We start from the raw sequence: 25,593 nt of genomic DNA, 5'->3' as shown, positions 1-25,593 counted from the left end.
GGACTTTTCAATAAATGCATTTACCCTCTTAAAAGTCTGCATTTAAATGCCATATTTAACTGTGCTAGCTAAAGAGGCTTGCTCTGTGGTTGGACAAGAATACAATGTTTGCCTCCTGACAGTGAAATTTTTACTTCCGACCCACAGACTCAAAACAAGTTTGACCACCACTGCAGAATGGGTTTGACCCCTCCCCTATTGTAGACACTATATTACCTGGAAGGGCTATGTGAAATAGTGGTTTGTTGATAATTGGAAGATGCAGGACTACCATGCATGGAATTCTGAGAAAGTTTGTACTGTGGCATCATCATTCCTGTTTTTTTAAAAAAAAAAAAAAAAAAAAAAATCAATGTTACCATATGTATACGTTGTACAGTTTCAACTCTTAGGTTTTTCCTATTTGAGGAACTACTTTTTATAGGAATATAAAGTGTACACCCACCACATTAATATCCTGCACTTATAATTAAATTAGAAAAAACATTCACACACTCAGCTCTATTTAACATGTATATTTCATATTTATGACACACTCATAAATGTGTGTAGTAGATTATATATAGAATTCACTTAAAAAGAAGATCTATATCAGGAATGCATTTCAAAGGTAGTTTCTTATATTTATTAATTTTTTCCATCTCCTATTCCTGTTGGCAAATACAGACAATGATAACTCTTTGTATTTTATAATGGGAAACCTGGATTACACATCACAGTTGAGTCAAACAGTAACAATTAATCTGTAATTAAACAATATTTCTTACAGTAGCAAGAAAAACAACTTCTAAACTATTAAATTGGGTGGGAGGATTGGGTTGATATGACGGGTCTAAAGCCAAGTAAAAAAAAGGAATTATTGTTCTCCAATAGTATTTCCCAAATGACAGCACAAATAAATATGGCTTTACAGTACTACCCATGAAAATGAACTACTAATAAACCAGTGGCCTGTAACACACATCCAATATTGTTTATTTTTTCCAATACATTTATAAGTGTTTTTGTGCTTTCTAGTAAGCATCATACTATCAAACAAGAAACATTTTTTAAAAAACCAGTCAAATACTGCATACAGCCATGCAGTAATTTAAAAGACCTTGTACAAGAATAAATTGCAATAGCCCCCAGGGCAAAACACACTATCCACAAAGGAATCAATTCCAAAATACAGTAAAAGCTGTTTTATCCAGCATGTTGGGAGACTGGGGGGTGATGGAAGTGAAAAATGCCGGTTAACTAAGAGGGAGGGAGTTTCGATGCCGGGGGGGCACTGGGGTGCAGGTTCTGGGAGAGAGTTTGGGTACGGGAGGGGGCTCAGACAGGGGGTTGGGGTGCAGGATGAGGTGCAGGGTGCCGGATCCAGGGGGCGCTCACTTTGGGCAGCTCCACGCAAGTGGGTACCTGTCCTGGCTGCTCCTAGGAGGAGCTGCAGCAGGCAGCTCTGCACGCTGCCCCCGCCCCACCCCGCACGCTGGCTCTGCAACTCCCGTGGGGGAAACAGCCAATGGGAGCTGAGGAGGCTGAGCCTGCGGGCAGAGGCAGTGTGCTGAGACACCTGCTGCACCTCCGCCTAGGAGCAGCTGGGACAGGTCGCCACCTGAGGCGAGCGCCCGCTGGATCCAGCGCCCCACACTCCCTCCTGTGCCCCAACAGGCTGCCCCGAGCCCCGTCCCCAAACTCCTTCCCAGAGCCTGTGCTCCACACTCCTTCCCATGCCCCAACCTCCTGCAGGGTGCCATGCCATCCGGACTATAAACCGGAAGATCAGAGCTTTCCGGTTGGTGAAGTGCCGGATAAAACAGCTTTTAGTGTAATAAGAGCATGGGGTTGGAGGGGGAAAGGACACAAAGCTGAACCGAAATGAAAGAAAGTGAAGGAGGGAAATAAATGTAAAAATAGACCAAGTTAAATAAGGCAAACTTGTAGCACGGTTTAAACTTTATCCTGTGAGGGACTCCAGCAGATCTCTTGCCTCCTTCAACTGAATGCCCCAGCAGAGAAATACATTTCTCAACCCAGTTCTGATTCAGCCTTAACTTACTAGTTGCAAACACCTGTATCCAGTGGTGAGCTGGAGCCTGTTCACACCGGTTCACTAGAACTGGTTGTTAAATTTAGAAGTCATTTTAGAAACGGAGGCAGAGCGAAGGTGAGCTGGGTGGAAGGGGGGTGCGTGAGGTGGGCAACCTGCGCCGCAGCAGGTAACCCGGGAGGTGCGCAGGGGAACCGCTCCCCACCTCAGCTCACCTCCGCCTCCCTGGGCCTGAGCGCGAAGCCGCCGCCTGCTTCTCAGCCCTCCCAGGCTTCCCGCACGAACAGTTGATTCGCGGGAAGCCGGGAGGGGTGGAGAAGCAGAGCGGGGTGGAGCGTTCAGGGGAGGAGGAGGAATGGAGGTGAGGTGAGCTGGGGCCGGGTGTGGAGCAGGGCAGGGAGCTCTGCACCCACCAAATTTTCCCCGTGGGTGCTCCAGCCCCGGAGCACCCACGGAGTCGGCGCCTAAGGCTGCTCCCCCGCCCCTAGGAGCCAGAGGGACCTCCCGGATGCTTCGGGGGAGCTGCCCCAGGTAAGCACCACTGGGACTCCCCACCTCGCCCCCCGGCAGGTCCCTCTGGCTCTTAGGGGCGGGGTGGGCACCCACTACGGTGGCCCACGAGACCCTCCTGCCTAGTTCTGGGGGCAGTCAAGGGACAGGGGAGGGGGGCATCAAGGAATGCAGGGGGTTGGATGGGGCAGGAGTCCCCGGGGGGCGGGGGTGGTCCACGACCCCCTCGTGGGGTGAGGAGGGAACCGGTTGTTAAGATTTTGGCAGCTCATCACTGCCTGTATCTGTCAGGAAGGAACGCAGGGCAAAAAGGCAATCTGTTAAATCATTTGGGCCTGGATTATGAAGCGCTTTATATATGAAGACCTTGAATTGTATCCCTAGGTATACAAACAGCTAGCATCTATCATGAAGGGTGAGTGTAACTGTGATGTATTGAAACTGCTAAAATTGTGATCTATCACTTCAGAGTCTCAGGGGTTTTCATAATCCTGTTTGCAGACTCTAGGGAAGCATGTAATCTGGACCTAGCAGCACTCAGTCTGCAGACAGTTTAGAATACAGGGGGATGAGTTGTGCCTCTGTGTTAGGGAGAAGTATGCTTTGTTTCTCTGCTTTGGAATTCTTCATGCATTATCGTTCTGAATGCTAAGAAAAAGTAGTGTTACACTGCAACCTATCCACAACGGTATCTAGGTTTTTATCTAATTTCTTAGAGTGTATGCTATGGACATAGCAATAACCCACTATCATACCTATCCTAAGGAGCAAACAGCAGCTGTGTTTTGTAACTGTTCCAAACTCTGTATCATTTCAATATAAACTCAGTTATGGAGCATTACAGAAGTAGGAGTATGAATGGGAGATAAGTTATTTTTACCTGGAAATGTCCTTTCCTAGACCTTTGAATAACTACCTGCTATGATGAAGTAGGGAAACAAAATCTAAAGTGTGACCTGTATGTGGCTTTAAACGTCCTCTTAGAAATCATATCCTGAGTAGGTAGCTACCAAAGCTGTAATAAACACTAACTAAACTTTAAGTTAGCAAAAGCACTTCATAACAACTTTGGAAAATTAGCCAATTAAATGGGTGGGTCACCCTACTACATAAGGGGTTTGAGAAGGGAAGTTCATAAGTTGTGGGGAGGGTCCATTATGTCTTCAAAATGGGATGTTCATAGTGACTGCAATTCCTGGGATGGTGAATGATTAATTATATACATATTTCAAGTCTCAAAGGCATGACCAGTTGCTGAAATATAATTTGTTGTAAAATTCTCCTACCAAAAGCTAACAGCAGCAGACAAGATGGACACTTTATAGTGTCTTCAAAACAAAGTTATTGCTTTGCAGATTTCCTTAAAATGAAGCATTCAACCCTTCTGACCATCAAATCTCTGCCATTTCCCAGCTGAGTGTGCATCAATACCCACAAATGGAGTTGCCTCCCTACCTTTGCAAGTTTCCAAGACTCTTGATTTAATCCATCTTCCTATTAGGCTGTTTTTACCAGATGGCTAGCTGGTACAGAACATGACTTTAATTTCTGGAGACCTCAACCTTGGACAGATATATTTTGGTCACCCTTCTAGCATCTAAGGTGTTCAAGGGACTCAGAAGGACAGTAATACCTCCACCCTTTTGTCCTGAGGAAGAAAAAGTTAACTTTCAGCATTAATCCTGGGTCCGTTGTGATAAGAATCTCATCCTGTAGTACTGAGGCACCATGGATAAAGACACATTTCCAAAGCTCTCTTTGAAGAGGTGATAACAGTTAAGGAGGAGATCCTGATTATGAGGAAAAAAAGCAGGGCTTGCCAGGTGCCTGTTAACCTGGGAAGGATTTATCAATGATGTTGTCCTTAGTAAATGGAGGAAATACTGGTGGCTAGCAATCAGCTCAGTTCTTTCCCAGCTCATCATGCTCAAAATTGCTGAAGCGTGTTTTGTAAGGGTATGTGGTTTTGGACCTATAAATAAGGCACACTGCATGTACTCCAGGTTATGCTTTATATTTGCAAATTATGCACGTGTGTCATTTATAACAGGAGTATCTGAGTTCTGCTTGTGTGTATTGATTTGTTTCAAGAAAACATAAGCATAGCAGAGAGTTTTGGGGAGTTCCTGGAGAACTCATTTTCTATTTTTCAAATTCTAGGCTTGTAGACAGCAAATTAGGGCTTTGGTGGGCGGATTTTTGGCACAATTGCCAGGTGGTCTGATTTGAGGCTGCATTACCAGAGGGGTAATCTGCATCTGGATTAAGTCTAAGAACCATGTCACCAAGTGAAGTGAGGCACAATTGTTACTGAGACTTGGTTCTACTGTGATCTTTTTACTTATGGATTGTCTTGGGAAGGAACACATGGAGAGTGGCTCCAAGGGTCATGAAAAGCAGCATCTTTCACTACTGCTTCTAGGTCCCTACCTTGTTAAGGATATATGAGTTTTTGACCTTGAGGTGAATAGGTTTAAGCTCAGCAATCTGAAGACTTGGGTGCCACAATGACTCTCTCACTCAGGAACTATTCACCCTGGATCTCTCACCATCCTGCTAATCCAGTCCATTATAATACGCATCATCTGATATGTAGGGTTCAATGTATATGCAGGCTCTCCCCCATTTCAATAGTGAGCTGGCCTCCTTGTGAAGAGTTCAAAACTTTGTTCCCCCTTGTCTGTTCACATATCCCATTGTTGTAGCCTTGCCCGTCATGACTGGTATAGACACATTCTGCAGGTCTAGATAGATAGATAGGTCCATCAATGGCTATTAGCTAGGATGGGCAGGGATGTAAAACCATGCTCTGAAGTGTCCCTAGGCTCCGTGTGCCAGAAATGGAGAATGGGCGACAGGGGATTAGCAACTTGATGATTACCTGTTCTGTTCATTCCCTTTGAATTACCTGGCATTGGCCATTGTTGGCAGACAGGATACTGGGTTGGATGGACAATTGATCTGACCCAGTATGGCCATTCTTATATTCTTAGAAGTGAAGTAGCATGGCCCTAATTGCTTCAAGCTCCACCACTTTATATGTTTTTGCAGTCCATTAGTCCATGTGTCCTGTGTTATCTGACACTTTAAAAACGAGTCCCAAAACTGAGCAAGCTTGAAATTGGTTGTTACTGCCATTTGACCAAACTACAACATTAGGTGGCCTGAAATGAACCTATGGAATGGGTCCACCAGTGCAACAACTGGAGCATAGAGTGTGAAACCTCTCCCTTGTAGCTAAAGTTGGACAAAACTGAAGACTCAGGAAGCAGGATTTTTTGTACTGACTTCACATGGAAACATTACCATTGAAGAGTTTCCACACACAATATTAGTATGCTGCTGAGTTGCATTCGGGCTCTTACTGATTCCATGGGTGCAACTGACAGCTGTTGAATTAGGTCCAGAATATTTTCTTGTTTCTCATTGGAAATGACAACCTTATCTTTGGTTACTATTGTATTATGTCCAGAATTACTTGCAGGTGTTGCTGCCAGATCATACTTCATGTTCACCACAAACTCATACTCCTCTAGGAAGATTACAATTGATTTTGTAACTTTTATGCCCCTTAAGAAGGGCTTTGATTAGAAGGTGATGCCATTTGCAACAAACAGTCAAAATTCTCTCATCCAGTGTTCATATTATGGTGGGGGAGAGAGGAGAGTAACACTGTCACGCCTGATAACACTGTCACGCCTAATTTTTACAAGTTAGTTTTCTTTATGCATAATCACTGTTTTTTGAAGAAATGCTGTATTTTTACCACCTTTTAGGGGAGCTGTTTCAGGGAGCAGGGGATTAAAGTTCTCTGCTTTAATCTCTCTAGAGTCAATTCTTGGAGTAGAGTTGCTGCCTGGGAATAGGGCATTGGTATTTTGGCTAAGATTCCTGAAAGAGGTGATTCCCTGCTTGCTGTTTGACCATCTCTGTGTAGGGACTGGTGTACGTATTGTAAATAAAGCCAGTTATACTAAGAAAATTTCTAGACTCTGCATCACTGATTTCTCCTCCAATGGGAAACTGACCTGGCAAGGCCATTTATTCTGCTACTGTTCAGCAGTGGGGAGGTACAGGTGTCTGAAGCCAGACAGAGTTCCTAATGAGAAACTATGAGTTGTTATTCCTGTTGCACTGAGATGAACATGTAGTGGAAGAGCTCAGAGAAATCAGAGCTGCCCAAGAGTCAATAAATTCCCCTACTGGACCAACTTCTGTTGGTGAGAAAGAGAAGCTTTTGAGCCTACACAGTGGTCAGGTCATGATCTGAGCTCTGTGTATGCTCAAAAGCTTGTCTCTCTCATCAACAGAAGTTGGTTCAATAAAAGATATTACCTCACCCACCTTGTGTCTCTAATATCCTAGGACCAGCACAGACACAACAACACTACATACAATAAATCTCTCTGTCCAGTAATTATCTCAAGAACTGAGGAAGGACTTAAAACAGGGCCTGAAGGCCTGGCAAGATTACCAGTCTGAGTCACGGATTTCTCCTGCCATAGTAAATGAACCTGCAAGGCATAGAAATCTGCTACTGCTCAGCACAGGTCCTACACTGCTATGGCTATGCTGAGGTTCCCACCAGTTTTGACACTGGAACAAACTTAACTGATGTTTTTAAACTAGTTTGTATTTTTTGGTAAGTTTATCCGGTGTAGGCAAGACACATGAAAGACATTCAGGTGATCTCTTTGCAACTCAAATCCTTGCATCCACCACTAGACTATCTACTTTTAACTAATGTGGGGAGTGATTGGGCAGCCCTGTGAAGTTGCACCCTGCAAAATAAGAGAAAAGGAGACAGAGAGATGTGCTAACTATAAAAGCCATATTTATGAATTTCAGAAGATGCACTTCCTGTAAGAGTAAAGAGAGAGTTCTAGAACTGAGCTGCCTTGTCTTCTTTTTAAATGTATCTATGCTAGAAAAATTAATAGGTATATTATAGTAGTAGCTCATAATGGTACAACTGCCCTCTGCAACTTTAACTGAACAAGTCTAATGGCATAGTGGCAAATGCCTAAATTCTATCTATATCAGTGCTATATCAATACAACTGCATCACTGATGGCAATAACTGAAATAAAGGTACAAATATTTCTTGTATAGATAAATCCTGTTCCCACTCCTCCCTCTTTTCTTGTTCAGCAGGGAAGAGATCGGATAATCCTCTTGGAATGCAGCAGTTATTACCTACCTGGTAGGTGTGAAGTTCTGCATTCCAAGAAGATTAACAGTTTAACTAGCTGAGAGTTGGAGTGAAAGTCTCTCTAATTGCACTGAAGAAGTCTGAGAGTGTATATCATTTTACTATAGAGGCATTTTCACTATATCCAATAATATGGGATGAAAAATCCTTGACTCCCACTAAACTTGTGTAATTGGGCTTTATGTGGTTGTCTCCTCCACCAGCACTTGTACAAGACAAACTGCACTGTCCAGCTGAGGGGTACATGAACAGCAGTTCACTGCCCCTGCTTCATTCTTGGAGGGGTGGGAGGAGTAGAAGAGGATGCAGGGATGCAGGAAGGGGGATGGATGTCAATGATAGGAACGCCCAAAATTGACCATTCAGACCATACTAATATCAGGAAGATAACTATAGCATGAAGGGCCTTTCACAGGCCACCATTTATATACTTTTCACTGTATATATAAAAAAAGAGTTGGCAAGTCAAATATTAAACCTATACGAATCAAACAGAAAACTGACAAAGTATACTCATTTTTTGAGGAGAGAATAATTATTTTAAATTTACAAGTAAATCCATTAGTTTATGAGTTAATTGAAAACTTAGTTTGTAATTTCTTTGACCTGAATGACTTTAATTGCAGAACATGCAGACTTTTCCACCCTTTTGAATATAAATTAATTTTCAAACTAGATTGAATTTAAACTAAATTAATGACTTTTTCAATCCACTGTTATGATTATAAAGGCTAATTATAAAGGTGGCCAAGTAGAGCTCATAACTGTTGGCCACCGTGACTGAGAAAGTTCAAGCAATTACTATCCTTCCTCTATAGCAATTATGAATGCAACAATTGTATTGGGTGTAATGATTCTGAAGGAGTCTGAATATGTGTGTCAGAGTTCTCACTGGTAGAACACCTGGCCCACCTGTCACTTCTCTTGCCACACGTTTGGGCATGTGTACTTGAAAGGCTATGGCTTTGAGGCCTCTGCACCAATATGCACGAGTCAGCACTGCTGTGGAAACAGAGGGAGGAATGCCTGGGAAACAGTTAAAGCACAGAAACACTGCAACTTGGGGACTGGCTTTCCCCCATCTCTCTACATATTGCTAGTCACACTAACACAACCTCCTAAAGTAATAAGTCAAACTGCAAATTAACAGCCAGCTTCAGTTAGCTTGTTCAGCTCTGGTGAGCCAAAGCAGCTATAAACCCAACTTTTATTGGCTAATACACTCTGGTTACTTTGCACTGAACTGGTATGCAAGTAAATCTCCCCTTAATATTAAAATAAAAAAAATTAATGTTCACACTATGCATCTTTAAAATATTATAAATATCAGATGGTAGCATTCCCTTTGGGTTTCTTGTTTACTGTTTGTGTATGAATTTTAAAAAAAACAGTTACACACCTTTTTCATTAACGGTTGTTCCTTTGAGATGTGTTGCTCATGTCCATTCCATTCTAGGTATGCGCACACCCATGTGCATGGTCATCAGAGATTTTTGCCTTAGTGGTATCCATAGGACCAGCTGTGATTCCGCTTGAGTGTCATGCTCATGTGTCGGTATATCAGGCACCGCTGGCCCCACACCCTCCCAGTTCCTTCTTGCTGACACCTCCGACAAGGGCAGGAGGGCAGGTAATGGATTGGACATGAGCAACACAGCTCACAGAACAACAGTTATGAAAAAGGTGGGTAACAGTTTTTTCTTCTTAGAGTGCTTGCTCAAGTCGATTACATTCTAGGTGACTCACGAGCAGTATCAACGGAGGCGGGCTCATAATTCACAGTCTTGCAACTTGCAGCACTGCTCTGCCAAAGCCAGAGTCATCTTGAGCTTGCTAGGTCAGCACATAATGAGACGCTAACATGTGGACAGACAACCAGGTAGCAGCCCTACAGATCTCTTGGATTGATACCTGTGGCAGGAAGGCTGCTGACAACACTTGTTCCCTAGTCGAGTGTGTTTTCACAATCACCAGCGGAGGCACTTTCGCCAGCTCATAGCAGTAGTGGATGCAGGCTGTGATCCAGGACAAAATCCTCTGAACAGATACTGGCGACCCTTCACTCTGTCTGCCACGGCAATGAACAACTGCGTTGATTTACGGTATGGCATTGTTCTATCTATATAGAAGACAGCACCCTCCTGACATTCAGGGTGTGTATCCTGTGCTCCTCATCTGATGCAAAAGGCTTTGGAAAGAAGATGGGCAAGTATATGTCCTGATCAGTATGAAAATGGGAAACAATCTTGGGCAGAAACGCTGGGTGTGGTTGCAGCTGGACCTTAATCCTTGTAGAAGACCGCATAAGGTGGCTCCGAAGTAAGGCTCGGACACCCTGCAGGCTGACGTTATAGCAACGACAGCACACAATTCAAGTCCCGTGGGCGGGGGGGGCGGCTGGAGAGATGCTGGAAGTGTGAGTACAGATGCTCCAGACCTTTCAAAAACCATGTTGTCATGTCATGAGTGAAGCTCGACCTGCCGTGGAATGGAGGATGGAAAGCTGAGACAGCGGCCAGATGGACCTTGACTAATGACAGGAGTTTGAAGTGCAGCAGATAATCCAGGATCTCTCGCAGCGGGGCCTGCTCAACCCAAATACGCCATTCCGAGACCCAGCATGTGAATCTATTCCATTTGGCCAGGTAAATCACTCTGGTGGAGGGTTTCCTGCTATCCAGCAAGACCTGCTCGACATGGGCTCAGCATGCCCATTTGTCCGTGCTTAGCCATGCAGTAGCCAAGCTGTCAAGTACAGGGCCACTAGATTTGGATGCAAAAGGCTGCCATGGTTCTGTGACAGCAGATCTAGGCAGAGGGGCAGCTGCAGCAGGGCAGCTACCGAAAGGCTCAGCAACGCGCCGAACCAGTGCTGGTGAGGCCACGCAGGGACTATTCGGATAATTTTCACCCTATTTTGCCTGATCTTTACAAGGATTCTATGAATCAGTGGCACTGGCGGGAAGGTGTACATCGATGACCACGGAATGAGAAAGGCAACTGACAGGGAGTGCCCATCCATTCCCAGGATTGAACAGAACACTTGGCATTTTCTGTTCTGCCTGGACATGAACAGGTCCACCTGGATAGTCCCCCACCTCTGGAAGATTATGCTGACCACCTCCAGATGGAGCGACCACTCAAAGTGAGAGGAGAAAGTCCTGGTGAGGTGATTCTGGTTCCAGACAGGTGCACGGCTATCAGATGAATGGCCGCACACAAAAATCCCAAAGGCAGAGAGTTTCTTGACGAAGGGCTAAAGACCTGGCACCTCCCTGACTGTTGATGTAACACATCACGGCAGTGTTGTCCATCAGGACCTGCACCACCTTGCCCTTCAGATGGGGCAAGAACACCTGGCAGGCCAGGCGAACTGCTCTGAGCTCCCTGATGTTGATATGGAGGTCCAGGACATCCCACAACCAGCAGTCCTGGGTGCTCAGCTCGCCCACGTGGGCTCCCCAATCCAGGTCTGAAGCACTGGAGACCAGGGTCCGCGATGGGGATGGGGTCATGAAAGGGACACCCTCCATCACCAACTCAGGGTCCAACCACCAATCCAGAGATGACCCAATGTGGTCCGGATCCTGACTATCCAGTCTAGGTCATGCCTATTGGGAATGTAGACCAACACCAGCCACGCTCGCAGCGGCCGGAGATGGAGCAGAGCATGGCTGACCACATATGTACACACAGCCACTGGCCCAACGGCTGCAGGCGGGTGTGAGCCGTGGTGAGTGGGTGGTTCTTTACATGGGAGATCAGCTCCGACATGGCCTGAAAACGCACTTCCAGAAGGAAGGCTCTGGCTCGCGTGAAGTTGAGAACCACCCCCAGTGAACTCTATTTGCTGGACGGGAGTTAAGGTGGATTTTTTTCTCATTTATTAACAGGCCCAGAGTGGGGCAAGTGGCATGCACCAGATCGAGGCTCCTCTGCACTTGTTCCCGAGACCTGCCCTTGATGAGCCAGTCATCGAGATATGGGAAAACCTGGACCCTTAGGCATCTCAGATAAGCAACCACTAGCACCATACATTTTGTGAACCCCCTGGGGGCCAATGAGAGGCCAAAGGGCAGCAATGTGAATTAGAAATGGCGCCAGCCCGCTATGAAACTGAGGAAGCATCTGTGACCTGGAATATGGAAATAAGCACTCTTTAAGTTGAGGGTGCTGTATCCATCTACCGGATTCAGGAAGGGGATGATGGAGGCCAGGGAGACCATGCAAAACTTCAACTTTTTGAGAGACTTGTTGAGACCCCCACTTTTGCCATCAGAATTAGGAAGTAGCCGGAACAGAAACCTTTTCCTTTCATGTCCCGAGGGACCTCCTCCACCGCCCCCCGGCACAGGAAGTTCTTGACCTCTTGAATGAGGAGTTGTTCATAAGAAGGGTCCCTGAAGAGGGATGGGAAAAGGGAGGGTTGGAGTGGGGGCGGCTACAAATTGCAGGGTATAGTCATGAGTTACTATGTCCAGCACCCAGCAGTCCGAGGTGACCCACAAGCAGGCCAAACAGCAGAGACAAAAACAATTGAGGAAAGGACAGAGTGGCTCCAGGGAATTGACTGGGGTGTCACTCTTGAGCACACCTTCAAAATGAGCTTCTGGCCCCCAGGATGCTTCGCTGGCCTGGGCTGCACAGGTGAGCGGGAGGAGAAAGAGAGGCGATGACGAAAACTCAGGTCTCTATCCCTCCTCCTAACAGACCCCTGACAAGGCTGACAAGGCCTTGGAGGTGGGGGTGGCCAGAACTGCTTCTATGCAGACCGAGGTGTATACATGCCCAGTGAGTGAAGGGTGGCCCGAGTGTCCTTCAACCCATGCAGTCTTGCTTCTGTTTGTTCGGAGAAGAGACCACTCCCACCAAATGAGAGGTCCTGGACTCAGGTCTGCATCTCTTGGGAAAGACCGGAGGTCCGCAGCCAGGACCTGTGCCACAAAACCACCCTAGCTGCCGAGTCCGCAGTGTTCCACGACATTTGGAAGGAGCACCTAGCCGCCGCAGTGCCGTCCGCCACCAGGGTGCTGAATTCATGGGCCAAACACTGTGGAAGGGACTCTCTGAACTTATGGAGGGAGTCCCATAAATTAAAATTCTATCTACCCATGGTTCACCACCAGGAATTGCAGGCTGGCAGTGGACTAAATTTTTCTCCAAAAAGGTCCAATCTTTTGGCCTCTATTTTTGGGAGTTGAGCTGATGTGCCGCTGCTTGTCTTTTTTGTTGGCCGCAGAGATACCAACAAGCCCAGAGGTGGGTGGGTATAAAGGTACTCAAACCCTTTGGCTGGGACAAAGTACTCCTTTTCAGCCCTTTTGGAGGTGGGAGGGATGGAAAACAGGGTTTGCCAGAGGGCCTTTGCAATTTTGAGGACCTGGTCATGCACTGGTAATGCAACACGGACCAGGGTAAAGGCTGAGAGGACGCTGAACAAGGTGTCTGCCTGTTTGGCCATTTCCTCCACCTCTATGCCCAAGTTCTTGGCCATCCATTGAAGCAGGGCCTGGTGTTCTTTAAAGTCATCAGGTGGGCTGGCCCGCAAGGGTCCCACGACCGCCTTATCCAGGGATGAAGATGATGACTGTACCACTGGGGGAGGCCCTGGGGCATCGTCCCCTGTGGGGGAGGGAGGTTTAGGGGAGCAACTTGTTGCTCTGAGGCAGAGGCAGATGAGCGGTGCAAAGCGGGAATCGTCATGACCGGAACACCCCATGTGCTCCAATAAGGCCACTGTGCTGGCCACTAGCCATGCTGACAAGGTGGCGCCGTCGATGTAGACACGGCCTCGGAAGCCTAATTGCACCAATGGAGTCTGGGTGAGGGGCTGAACTGCCCTTCCGTGCTGGAGGAATCCTAGTTCAGTGACCATGGTGGGGCCGTTGATGCTTGCGTCTGCCTGCTCACCATCGAACACTGGTGCCTGGAATGAGAGGTTCGGTGCTGGTATTGAGGAGGTCGGTGCCGGGGTGACTGGGGTTGTGACAGAGAGTGCTCCCAGGGGGCAGGTGACCAAGATCTGCACCAAGAGGACAACCGGCTGGAGGACAAATAGCTGCCGGTGGTACGGGGACCGGTGCCCTCCCCCTAGGCGATCCATGTTGAGATGGCAGGGACCACGATTGTGGTAACGGTGACCAAGGGTGATTCCCAGAGGATCTGGGCTGCGACTCCAGAATCTGCGGTGCAGAGGAGAAGAGCAATGCCTTGTCTTGGGGGATCAGCAGCACTCCACTGTCCCAAGGGGTCTTAGTAGTTGCCTTGCCCTCATAGGGAGACTTTGCAGTTTCCTGCAATGTGGGCGGAGGCCTCTGGCTCTCTCGGTGCCAAGGAAGCTTGGGAAGGCATGGATGCCATCAGGAGTTTGGTTCCCCTACTGCTCCCAGGAATTGGTGGTGGATCCTTTAAGGGGCTAAGGGAGGCACGTACACATGGTTCCTTTGCCCGATGGCCCTTCTTGCCTGGTGCCGGGGACTATGCATCTGTGTTTTCTTTTTGGGCACCAGATATGGGGAGTGGTGCCGGGTGGTGCCAGGGGTGTGCTGCACACCGAGGCCGAGATATTAGGTGAGTCTTGGCAGGATGGCTCAGATGCCGGACAAAGGGTAGCCTCCATGAGGAGAGCCCGCAAACAAATATCCTGCTTTGAGTCCTGGGTCAAAAATATTTTCAAATACGACATTTGTCCTTCACATGTGATTCCCCCAAGCATTTGAGGCAGTTGCCATGGGGATCACTTACAGGCATAGGCCTATTATTGTCCACATATGGCTGAAGCCCCAGAGACCGGGACCATGCCCCATCTGGGGTGAAGTAGGACTCTAACTTCTAACTACACTTAACAGCAACTTTACACTGACTACTATATACAAACTATTTACAAGGCCCGAAGGCTTCAAGTTAGAGGAGACGAAACTGCTAGCTCTTGCTATGCAAGGAAAGGTGCTCTGACCAACCACCACAGGTGGTAAGAAGGAACAGGGAGGGTGTAGAGTCGGCATTGCCTGATATACCAAAGCATGAGCGTGGCACTCAAGGGGGCGCTACAGCTGGCCCTATGGATACCGCTAAGGCAAAAATCTCTGACAACCACACACAGGGGCACACACACATTTAGAATGGAATCAACATGAGCAGCACACTAAGAAGAACCAAGGGCATGCAAAGAAAAAGCTATGCTAAAATGGAGATGCTGTTGACAGTATTTCAGTAATTATCCCCAAACTATGCATTACAAACCCGGATTTGAGTTAAGGTGAAACTTAAAAGAAATCTAAATATTTTAATGTATAGAAATGCACAGTTAAGGAATCCAAAACGATCATAATGCTGCCCTTTTTCACTAGGAGGGTGGTGAAACACTGGAATGAGTTACCTAGGGAGGTGGTGGAATCTCCTTTCTTAGAAGTTTTTGACGTCAGGCTTGACAAAGCCCTGACTGGGATGATTTAGTTGGGGATTGGTCCTGCTTTGAGCAGGAGGTTGGACTAGATGACCTCCTGAGGTCCCTTCCAACCCTGATATTCTATGATTCTATGCCCTCTACTGACACCATGGGGGACAGAGGAAAATTTTTAAAAATAGGGGGCTTTTTTACACATCAGTTTAATCTAGTGTGAGGCCACAAACACTGAAATCTCAATCATAGCTTTATTGTTATCGCATTGCATTACTAAAAGACGGTGTTAAATCTTAGGTGTACATTTCTATATCTAAAAATATTTGAATTTCTTTTAAGTTTAACATTGAGATTCCTGGGTTTGCGGAGAATCTACTACACCACTTTAAAAAAAAAAAAAATCTTGTAAACCTTTCCTGAACATATAAGTTCACTGAACAGTCAGAATGTAGTAATGGAAAGGAGAATCATTGCTTATTATGAATGTGAAATTAGTTATTTAAAATGAGAAGAATTCAACCCTGAGGAACCTTGTTAATCCATACTCTAGAGTTAGACCAGTGGTTCCCAAACTTTAACAGTCTGCAAACCTCTTTCACTAAATTGTGAAATCTCGTGAACCCCCTCCTAAAAATGACTATTTCCAGGGATTTAAGTTTAAATTTCCTTTGCACTCCACAATCCATGGGGCTCCTGCTGCTGGACCCCCTTGATCGCCCCCGTCAACTGAGCTCCACTGAGCTCGGGCTGAAGGTCCTGCTGACTGCTGGGGCTCAGGCTGCCAGCCCCAACTGCCCGGCCCCACTATCCTTGGGGCTCGGGCTGCCAGCCTCGTGCGGAGCGCTGGGGTTCGGGCTGCTGGCTCCCCCGCTCTCCCTGGGGCTCGGGCTGTCTGCCCTGCAACCGGGTCTCACCTGCTGCCTCCAATGCCCAGGGTCCTCTGGCCTCCATGAGTGAAATTTTTTTGGCGAACCCCCTATAACGTTCTACGAACCCCAGTTGGGAACCACTGAGTTAGACTCAAAGAAGGAGTGACCTCATGAAGCTATACAGAATTTTGATCATGGTCTGTTGAAATGCTCTATAGCAGAATTTTTCACATGTTGCCCTTTGTACAGAAGTTGGACTACAGACAGACTGTGTGGTGATGTGATTCAGTTTGTTCATATACCTTGTTAACAGTAAATATCTCGGAAAAACCCACGACATAAACCAGAAATAATGGAGTACATCAGGGTTCTCAACCTTTTTCCTTTCTAAGGCCCCCCCGACATACTTTAAAAATTCTAGGGTCCAGCAGGGGTGGGGGGCCTCGGGGCAGGGGCCCTGGGCCGTAGTTTGATTTCTATTTCAAGGGCCAGTGGGGCTCGAGCCACCTCCACATGGTGGGGTCTAGGGAGGGAATGCTACCTCCACCCCTGACTCACCGCAGCAGGCCACCCTTCCTGTCGGGAGGGATGGGGGGGAGGGGGAAGGAAGGCAACGTGCAACCAAAAATTATAACTCAAAGGTGGGGGGCTCAAAAACTTTGAAAACAGCTTAGGATGCAGGGAAGGGGTAGCTTGGGGCTGTGGTGCAGACAGGGGGTAGCTCAACTTGCAGGGAGGGGGTAGCTAGGGGCTGTGTGCACATAGGTAGTGGCTGTGGGTGCAATCAGTGGAGTGGCAAAGAGCTATGTGCAGGTGGGGGTAGCTCAGGGTGCAGGGAGAGGGATACTAGGGACTGTGTGCAATCCAGGCATAGCTTAGGGTGTAGGGAGGGCATAGCCTCAAGTTGTGGGGAGAGGGGTATTAGGGGCTGTGTGCTGGGAGGATTGCCCTGCAATCTCTGTTCCCGGAGGGGTCTGCCAGACATGGAGCTGGGTCTCCCCACCCAGGGGGCTCTTACCGGCTGCCTCTGAGGGAGCAAAAGGGGCTAGGAGCTGAGGAGCATCATCAGCCTGGTGCACCAGCAGGACCAGAAGGAACTGTGTTGCTGTCTGCTCCATGCCACCAGCCACAGCAGGAGCTGCTCCACACTGCCCATCTCCGGCTTCCTGGCTCCGACCTGGCCGGGGGCAGGGAAAGGAGATTGGGTGGGAGGGGGGAGAGAGAGAGGTGTGGAGCTGCTCCCGAGACTGCTGTGATCTTGTGCTGCAGTTTGGGGGGGGTGAGAGGGAAATCCCTCCGTGTTCCCAACTCTGCCCATGGGCTCAGGGCTTCTGCTCCACAGGGAGCACCAGGGCTTGGGGCTCCAGGATTCAGTCCAGCACCTCCTGGCTTCAGCTCCACAGGGGGCACCAGGGATCTGGGCTTCAGTGGTGGGGCCCCTGGTGGAGAACTGCTGGAGTACATCACCAAAATTAGTTTGCAAAATGGCTAAAGAGCTACAACAAAGGGGTAAAGAAATAATCCACATCTGAGCTCAGACAACTGCAGCCAAAAGCCTAAATACTAGCTGAATGCCATACAAACTTTGGCAATCCCCAAAAATCTATTTAGCTACTTACTGTCAACTGAACATCACTACTGTATCACTTAATATCAGGAAATGCCAACTCCCTTGTGAGGAAAGACTAAATCTGTCTACATATTAAATTTCCTTTTTAGAATTATTAAAATCGTAAGTAAAAAGAAATCTTCCAACCCTAATTTCTAAGTTGAATTCTTATTCTTACAACTAATACTGTTTGTAGATTTCAAAGTCTATGGAATTCCACTTGTTCTCTTTACTGTACCCACTAGAATCCAACACGTAAGATAGACAGTGTGATGCTGACACACCAGGTACCAACTCATGCCAAAGCCTCAGGCCTCACTGAACACTGACAAAAACATAACTGGAAACAAGTCTGTCTTACCTGTATGTTAGTATTGTTAAGATAAATATTAAGAGCTGTAAGAATGTGTTTGGTGTCTAGACATTATGATTAGTGTAGCATGCTGCATATACAGATCTCACTTTTAACCTCTATTGTGCATGGTATAAAGTTATGAGCGTTTGCATTGTAAACCTGTGTAATCGTGTAACTCACTAAACAGGAAAAGCAGCATTAATTAATGTGAAGTGTTCATCCTGCACACAAGATGGCTCATTGAAGGCAAATGAGGAACTGTAGCATCAAAGGGCAGAGACCTTGTTGACTACATTCCTCACTCCCTCCAGGAAGAGGAGACCTGCACATGAACATATCCCATCAGCTTGGATTCTGGGGTGAAGAGATAAAAATCCCTGACAAAGAGAAACTGGGATCTTTATAATGTCTGGACTCTGAGGGGGCAAAGATTAACAAACATAAGCAAGAAATCCTCATGCTGCTTGGCATGGGGCACCTCTGAAGGATATACAGGGCTGCTTATTTTAGAAGCTTATATTACCTTTTTAAATCTAAAACTGTAATTCGTGTGTGTGTGTATGTTTCCTGTTTTAATCTTGTGAATAACTCATTTCTTTTCTTAGTTAATGAATCTTTAGTTAGTATATTACAGTATTGGCTACAAGCATTGTCTTTGGTTTAAGATATGAGTACAACTGACCTGGAATAAGTGACTGGTGCTTTGGGACTGGGAGTAACCTGAATATTGTTCTCATTATTGGTGTAAAGTGACCATCTACCACACAGTTCAGCATGTCTGGGTGGCAAGATAGACTGGAATGCCCAAGGGGACTGTCTGTGACTCCATGGTAAGACTGCTGTAGTGCTTTAGAAGTTCACATTTGTCATTGGGTTGATGAAATCTAATTACAGAACATACAATATGTTTGGGGTTTTTGCCTTGCTTTTAGACAGTCTTCCCTGAGGCTGCCACTCATAGGCCTGGGCCATTCCAGACAGCGTGATGTACAGTATCCTAGTTTATTCAGTAAAGACCCGGTTTTCTGGTGGCACCTGCTGCCCTGACATATTGTACTAAGACACAGGTTTTTGTCCCAGTTTCCATATAATTGTTTAACTGCCTCACTGGCATTCTTCCATCAGCTGGCCTCACCAACCTTATATTAATAATTCAAGTTTCTACCACCTCTGGAGGAGACTTGAAAAGGCATAAAGAGGAGATAGACACCCAATGAGAGTTGAGTGTCTAACTCCACTTGTGCCTTGTCATTTTCTCTATTGAATTGTCTGTGCAATAGAGCGAAATATTCGAGCTTACAAACCTGTCTGCATCACAAAGAAAAGAAACCCTAGCTGATCTTGTCTCACCTCTCATTAGTACTCCACCAGAGAGAGAGAGTTGGATGAGACTTTCTAAGGTCCACCTACTCTGATTCTTGAAGCTGGGGGTAAGGGGAGGGGCCTGTGTGTGTGTGTGTTTTAATTAACAGTATGCTTCCACAAACTTACATTTTTTTAAATCTGGCACCAAGTAGTTTAAGGTTAAAATAGCAACCCAACTATGTCCAGATCAGATCAGAAAGTCGTCTTCATATTTAAAATGTTTTTCATTATACAGGCAACAATTTCAATCAAGATGAGGGTTGTTAGATGGATAATTTCATGGATTAAAACTACCCCAAGAAGAAACATTTTTCAAGTGTTCCAGATCTGTAGGACATAACCAAATCTTGGGGTAGTTATTCCCAATTATCTATCCACTAGGACATTGTTTTCTATTTCATGCCAATTATGTATTCAGGATCATTCAAATGAGCAAAGCTGAGTAGAAGTGCCTACGTAGAAGTGACTTGGTTCTCTTTTAGGCCTGCCATCTGCTACTTGCAATCCAATCCGTCTGTGCTGACCAATTCAATATGGTCATGCTTTGCCTCATACCCCAAACGCTTTTCTCTAGTATACCTAATTCCTCTCAAAATTTTGCTCTCTTCTCCAGCTCCTCCCTCTGGCTACACACATATGATTCAATGCTTGCTTACATGCCATGCAGCAGAATTGCTACAAATCTTGAAGTCTGTATAAATTAAAATTAAACTTTTGTGACAGTTTAAGCATGCTACATCTTCCCCTCTGATTCCCTGAAATATTTTACATTGCTAAACTATTTGTAACTCCTCCTTCCAAGTTTTATATTTTGTATGGAGCTGTTACCAATACCTTCCTTCCCTAATAATTTTTTTAAATGCCATCAGTTTTTAAGCGAGTTTGTTAAGAATGACCATACTTGCTTCACAAAAGACATCTCCCCTTGCAATGATTCAACAGTTAAGTATAACTTTTCCCTCAAAATCTGCAAAAACTTCATCAGCTCTTGGTTCCTCCTTTGCAAAATTCTTAGCCAGGGACAAATTAACTTAGATTCAAAACAGCTACTCACTACATGACAGCAGAAATTTTTATCACTTTCCATATATTTTTATATATTAGATATAAACCATTTCCACAATTCCCTCAAACAGCTTTCTCCCCAGGGTCCTGCCCCATGAGCAACTGGGAGGTCACCAGGACTGGGAAGCGAGGGTCTCAGTTAACCCACGTTCCTGCTGTTTGAGATGCTGAAAGCTGTCACTGCAACAATAAAATTTGGAATAGCTGCAGTTCATGTGAACAATCTCACTGGTGCATTAGCACCTTGTACTGCTATAAGACAAGACAAATGTAAGAAAAGAGCCAAAGATAAATTCAAAGCCATTTAAAAACAAACAAAAACGAATACCAAATCCCTCTCCCCTCCGCCAAACAAAATCCCACTAATTTGCAGGAGTCTAACCTTATTTTTGCCAATTTCCCATTAGATTTCTAGTGTCCCTGCTTATCCCCAAGGAGTAACCAAGACACACAGCATCCTGACATTACCCAAAGGTAAAACACAAAGATCAGAATTTGTCATATTTATGATCCATGTACATTTCTGAGGACTTTAACTTTTTTTTTTAAATCTATAAAATGTAATTAGTAGAAACATATCCTCACCACTTTGTACCCCGTATCTGTTTTGCATGCTTTTCTCCCTGAAAACATTAGGATTCCTTGCCAGGACAGCCTGCAGCAAGACTGGTATATCTCCCTCTGGATCATCGCTGCCAAGGTTATCTTTCAATTCTCTGGGATTGAAGAGATAAGCAAACAAAAGAAAGTGAACGTTTTCAAAATATCGGAGGCTACAGGTAAAAGCCACAGACCTGCTCAACAATAAATAGAAAGACATCTAAAATGTTGTCCCTCTGCTTCTCAATTTGAGATTCTTATTCTTTTTTTCAGCACAATGGAGGGAAAGTATTTGTATCTGTCTTCATATTAATAATTTCCCCACTATTACCAGTTAGACTAATGATACAACTTCCCATGTTCACTCAGAGCCTCATCTTCTCCATCACAGAACAATGCACTAATGCCAAAGCCACCAAGGAAGTGTCATTTTAAGGGTAAAGGGGTGTGGGGGTGTGTGTGTAAGTGTGTGTAAATCAATCAATCAATCAATCAAACCTCACTTCTATCACACTCAGGTTTGAGCTAACAATTTAAGCATGCTTCCTGTTTAATCCGGCAATTGCCATATCCTTGACAGGACAGGATCGTTTGTCACCAACCCATGGGAGTTATAGAATTTTCTTTAAGATGTTCCTATGTTTATAATCCCTCCCCCCAGCCTTGGGGGCTTTTTTTAAATATTGGTTTCTCTTGCGGGATTGGCTTCACACTCAATCATAGTAAATTACTAGAACATTTGGAAGCAGTGTAGGGGGCAAAGCCCCGAAGACAAGCCAATTCACGAGACAGAAAAAAAGCTCAGGAAGCATACTTGACAAACAGTTTGAAAATTCTGAGTACAGGAGCCAATCAAAGCAGATGAATTATAAGAGCCAGAGTAGAAACAGAAGCATATTCATAGCAGTGTTAGAGAAATAAATGTGTCGCAATTATGCAAATTCCTGTACAATCACTGACTAATAATGAATGCAGCCCAGAGTACAGGAATGTTACAGGGTGTCTGATCCCTATAAACAAAGCAGGTTGAGCTACTTTGTCCCAATACAGGTGCTCCATTTGGCCAATTAAGTGGAGGGTAGGGAGCAGCACCTGGGGCTATAACGGATCAGGGAGAATCTGAGAAGGAGCAGGTCCTTGAAAGAAGCTGGAGGAGGACTCAAGGGAAAGGCTCAAAGCAGGAGAACAGAGGGGTTTGCTGGCTGGCCTTCCCAAGCTGGAGAGCCAAGGCCAGAGGGCTGAAGGCACAGAAGCAGAGGGAGTTGCCTGCTTACTTGCCAACTGGAGCCAAGGGCCAGAGAGGAGCGAAGGCAGGGAAACAGCAAAGGGGCTTACCCATTAGCCTGTCTGAGATGAGAACAAAATAAGGGGAGTGATGGATGCTCCCTTGGTGAGGATGAATTCCCAGCAGAGAGACCATGGGGGAGCCCACTGGGAAGAGTAGGGTCATATGCCAACTGGAAGGGCTTAGGTAGATGTCCTGTAGGACAGGATAGGACTGAAGAAAAGTGGTGGGGGAAGATGCTGGAGTGTAGTATGTGCCATGTCAATGCATTAGTTGGTGGGGGATTTTAAGGACTATATGCAGTGGGGGGTTATAAATGGACTATGTTTTAGGACTTTTATTATGGATTACTTGCGTGATATTTTTGAAATAAATAGGTCCCAAGGAAGAGCATAACTGAAGCAGGAAACAACTTAGAAGCCCAAGAGGGGAACTGGGATAGTAAACTTGGCATTAGGGCACCCAGGGATGAGGGGGAGTTGTTGACAAGAGATATGAAAAACAGTATACAAATGATACACCCACAACATATAAAATTGCAAGTAACAACATATCTGGAGGAAAATCTACAGTTATTAATATGTAATCGTCCAGTAACCTTGCACTTTGATTAGGTAAAATTATTTAATGGTGTTCTAATACAAATTGGTACTGCGGTACACAAACTTGACAGTGTACTTGCATATTTTCAATTTTAATAAATTAAACCACTTCTTATACCTATTTTTGCTAATTTTAATCTCACAAAGAAGAAACAAGTTATTCTGACACTTTGGTGTAAAGAAATGCAAAATACATACATGTGATCTGTAGACACCTGGTTGAGGCTGTGTACAAGTTGTGAAACCAGATTTTCATCCCTGCAGGCCAGAAGGCAGTTTACCTCTTCTGCTATCCGTCCATTAAAGAGCAGGCTTTTTGTAGTTGTAGCAGGTAAAGGTGATGGAAGAGGCAGCTGGTTCAAAACTGCATTAGCAGAGAAAAGTAACTCAAATTATTCCACTGAAAATTAACCAATAGACCTGCATCAGTTTATTCTCTCACATTCTTAAAAAAGAAACACAGTAAATTTGAAACAAATTGAAGATCTCTGAGTTTCTCCTTACATCAAGAAAATCTGGAATCATATTTTAAACCAAAAAATTGAATTTGGTCAACTCCACAGATTACATTATAGGATTATTTTTTAAACTAAAGACATCTGACAATGCTTTCTCTTTCCAAAAAAATTGTTTCTAATAAATCAGAAAACACAATAATTAATATATTAGAACAATTTAGCCTTGGAGCTGAATCAACTATTAAAAAGGGAGAAAAAATAAAAAACAATACAGTCGCACATCATTCAGTGATTGTGTACAGCCTTTGCTTAAAATTTCTTGTTCCATCTGCAAATTGCAGTGGCATGGATCAAATGTTCAATGTTACTTGTTTCCAAGATGAACTGATCTCAAATCAATGTGATTTGAAGAAATCTGGATTTAAATCAATTATGTTAATCTTGATTTGCATTTCTACTTGTTATTTTCATAAAGGACAGTCCCTTTTCACTGATTGATACAACCACTAAAACATATTAATTTGCAATTAAATGTAGCCTTTGAACTAAATTTGGTACTTTTTGTTAACCAGAAGGATATGGCCTATCTATACAGAGTTATTTCTGCAATTATATAGCTTAACATACCTTTATTCAAATTTTCAATTTTCACATATTTTATGTTAAGAAGAAATGTATTTATCTTTTTCTATCAAATTTATCTTTTACTCATGATTTTGCATCAAGCTGGTTTGGGATGGAAATTTGAATTCCATCAAAAATGCACAAACACAGTGTCTTTTTTATTAGTTAAATAAACTATCTTAAATACACTGAATAAATTAAAAAGACCATCAAAACATATTTTCCATTTAAAATAAACTCATTTATTAAAAACAGTGTCTAGTCACCATGTTCTTGAAGTTATTAGAATTAATGGACCTCCTCCTCTCCCACCTCATTTTTATTCATATACTGGAAGAGGAAAAACAAGCTTTCCTGCTTTTTTAATTTCCAATTGGTGTCTCAACTTTGAACAAACTAGACCAAATGAAGAAAAATTCTGTCTGCATGTGCAGAAAAGGATACTGCCATCAGAAGCCGGTTTAGCACTTCAACAAACTCTGGTTCCAGGTGGTCAGCCAGTGACTTCCACGGTTCAATTGTTTAACTTTCTGTAACACTTCAACAGCAAACACGTACTGCTTGAATGGTTCACCTCCAGCCCTGAAATTTATTATGGTTGGCATGACTGATGGATGATTATTAGATGTTCATGTTATAGCAGCATCTTCCAGTTCAGTAGTTGGGCATCTACACTCTGGCACTTTCTCTATTGAGAATATTGGCAAGAAAATGAGGTAGGGTGAATTTTGATCCATCTGCTTCTTCACAGCATTCAATTTAACTCTGCTATTGGATATTTTCTTCTGCGGTGTTCCTTGGAATTTCTTTCCAAATTTCAACAGCATCAGCAATAGAACAGCTATTTTTTTGCACTTTGTCCAAAGCTATGGAAATAGGTTTCAGAATATTCAGCATAGCTTCTGTGTTTCTCTTTAGTCCAACATTGACTACTTGGGCTATGATAGTCCATCTATTTTGTCATGATATTCTTCTCAAATTTCCAGTTTTTAATTAACAGCTCAAAATAATCAACCACTGAATTCCATCATGCATCTTTGGGGAGAATTAGTTTTGATCCTGTGTCTCTTCAGCGAAGTTGAAGCAAAACCAGAAGCTTTTCATAATTTCAACAACATTTTCCATTATTGTTAGAGTACTTAAATCTTTGGCTAAAAGATATAACATATGGGTGCAGTGCTTATTTGATGTAAGTTTCAAGTTCACTTCATTATCCATTTATAGGATTTATTCTCATCTCAATTTCAGCATATCTAATTTATTTTTAAAAATTTACTCTAGTAAACTTAACATAGTTTATCATAATTTCAAATTTAATTTTAAACACATTTAGGTTTTAAAATAAACTAAAAATACTGAACAAAAATGTAGAAAAAATATGACAAAAAACTAAATAAAAAAGTACTTACGGTCTGTGAGACTAGCAATCCCTGCAAGAGTAGTGATGGGAACATGAGGCATATCCCCATTCATCCTGAAGCTCTGGGATGGGTGCCTACACAGATGTTTTAGTTCAGGTGCCAGCTACCATTTCTTTCCATCTCCCAAGCACTACAAAAAGCAAACAAAAACCAAATAAGCAAAAATTCAATTTGCTTAAAG

The 25,593-nt window shown here is 44.4% G+C and overlaps 1 protein-coding gene across 4 annotated transcripts in view; it reads right to left on the bottom strand.

Moving 5' to 3' along the window:
- Positions 1-25,593, bottom strand: part of NIPBL (NIPBL cohesin loading factor) — a 294,724-nt gene that overhangs the window by 150,829 nt on the left and 118,302 nt on the right. For all 4 annotated transcript variants that reach the window (XM_077816769.1, XM_077816768.1, XM_077816765.1 and 1 more), the window contains exons 2-5: positions 25,401-25,542; positions 23,108-23,273; positions 21,008-21,138; positions 217-316 (exon numbers count right to left, since the gene is read on the bottom strand). In XM_077816769.1, coding sequence (XP_077672895.1) covers positions 217-316; positions 21,008-21,138; positions 23,108-23,273; positions 25,401-25,464 — 461 coding nt within the window. In that variant the 5' untranslated portion in view covers positions 25,465-25,542. The remainder of the gene's footprint in view (positions 1-216; positions 317-21,007; positions 21,139-23,107; positions 23,274-25,400; positions 25,543-25,593) is intronic.

This window comes from Eretmochelys imbricata, chromosome 5 (assembly GCF_965152235.1).
Source record: "Eretmochelys imbricata isolate rEreImb1 chromosome 5, rEreImb1.hap1, whole genome shotgun sequence".
NCBI classification, from domain to species: Eukaryota; Metazoa; Chordata; order Testudines; family Cheloniidae; genus Eretmochelys; species Eretmochelys imbricata.
This window is presented reverse-complemented; position numbering and strand designations above follow the sequence as displayed.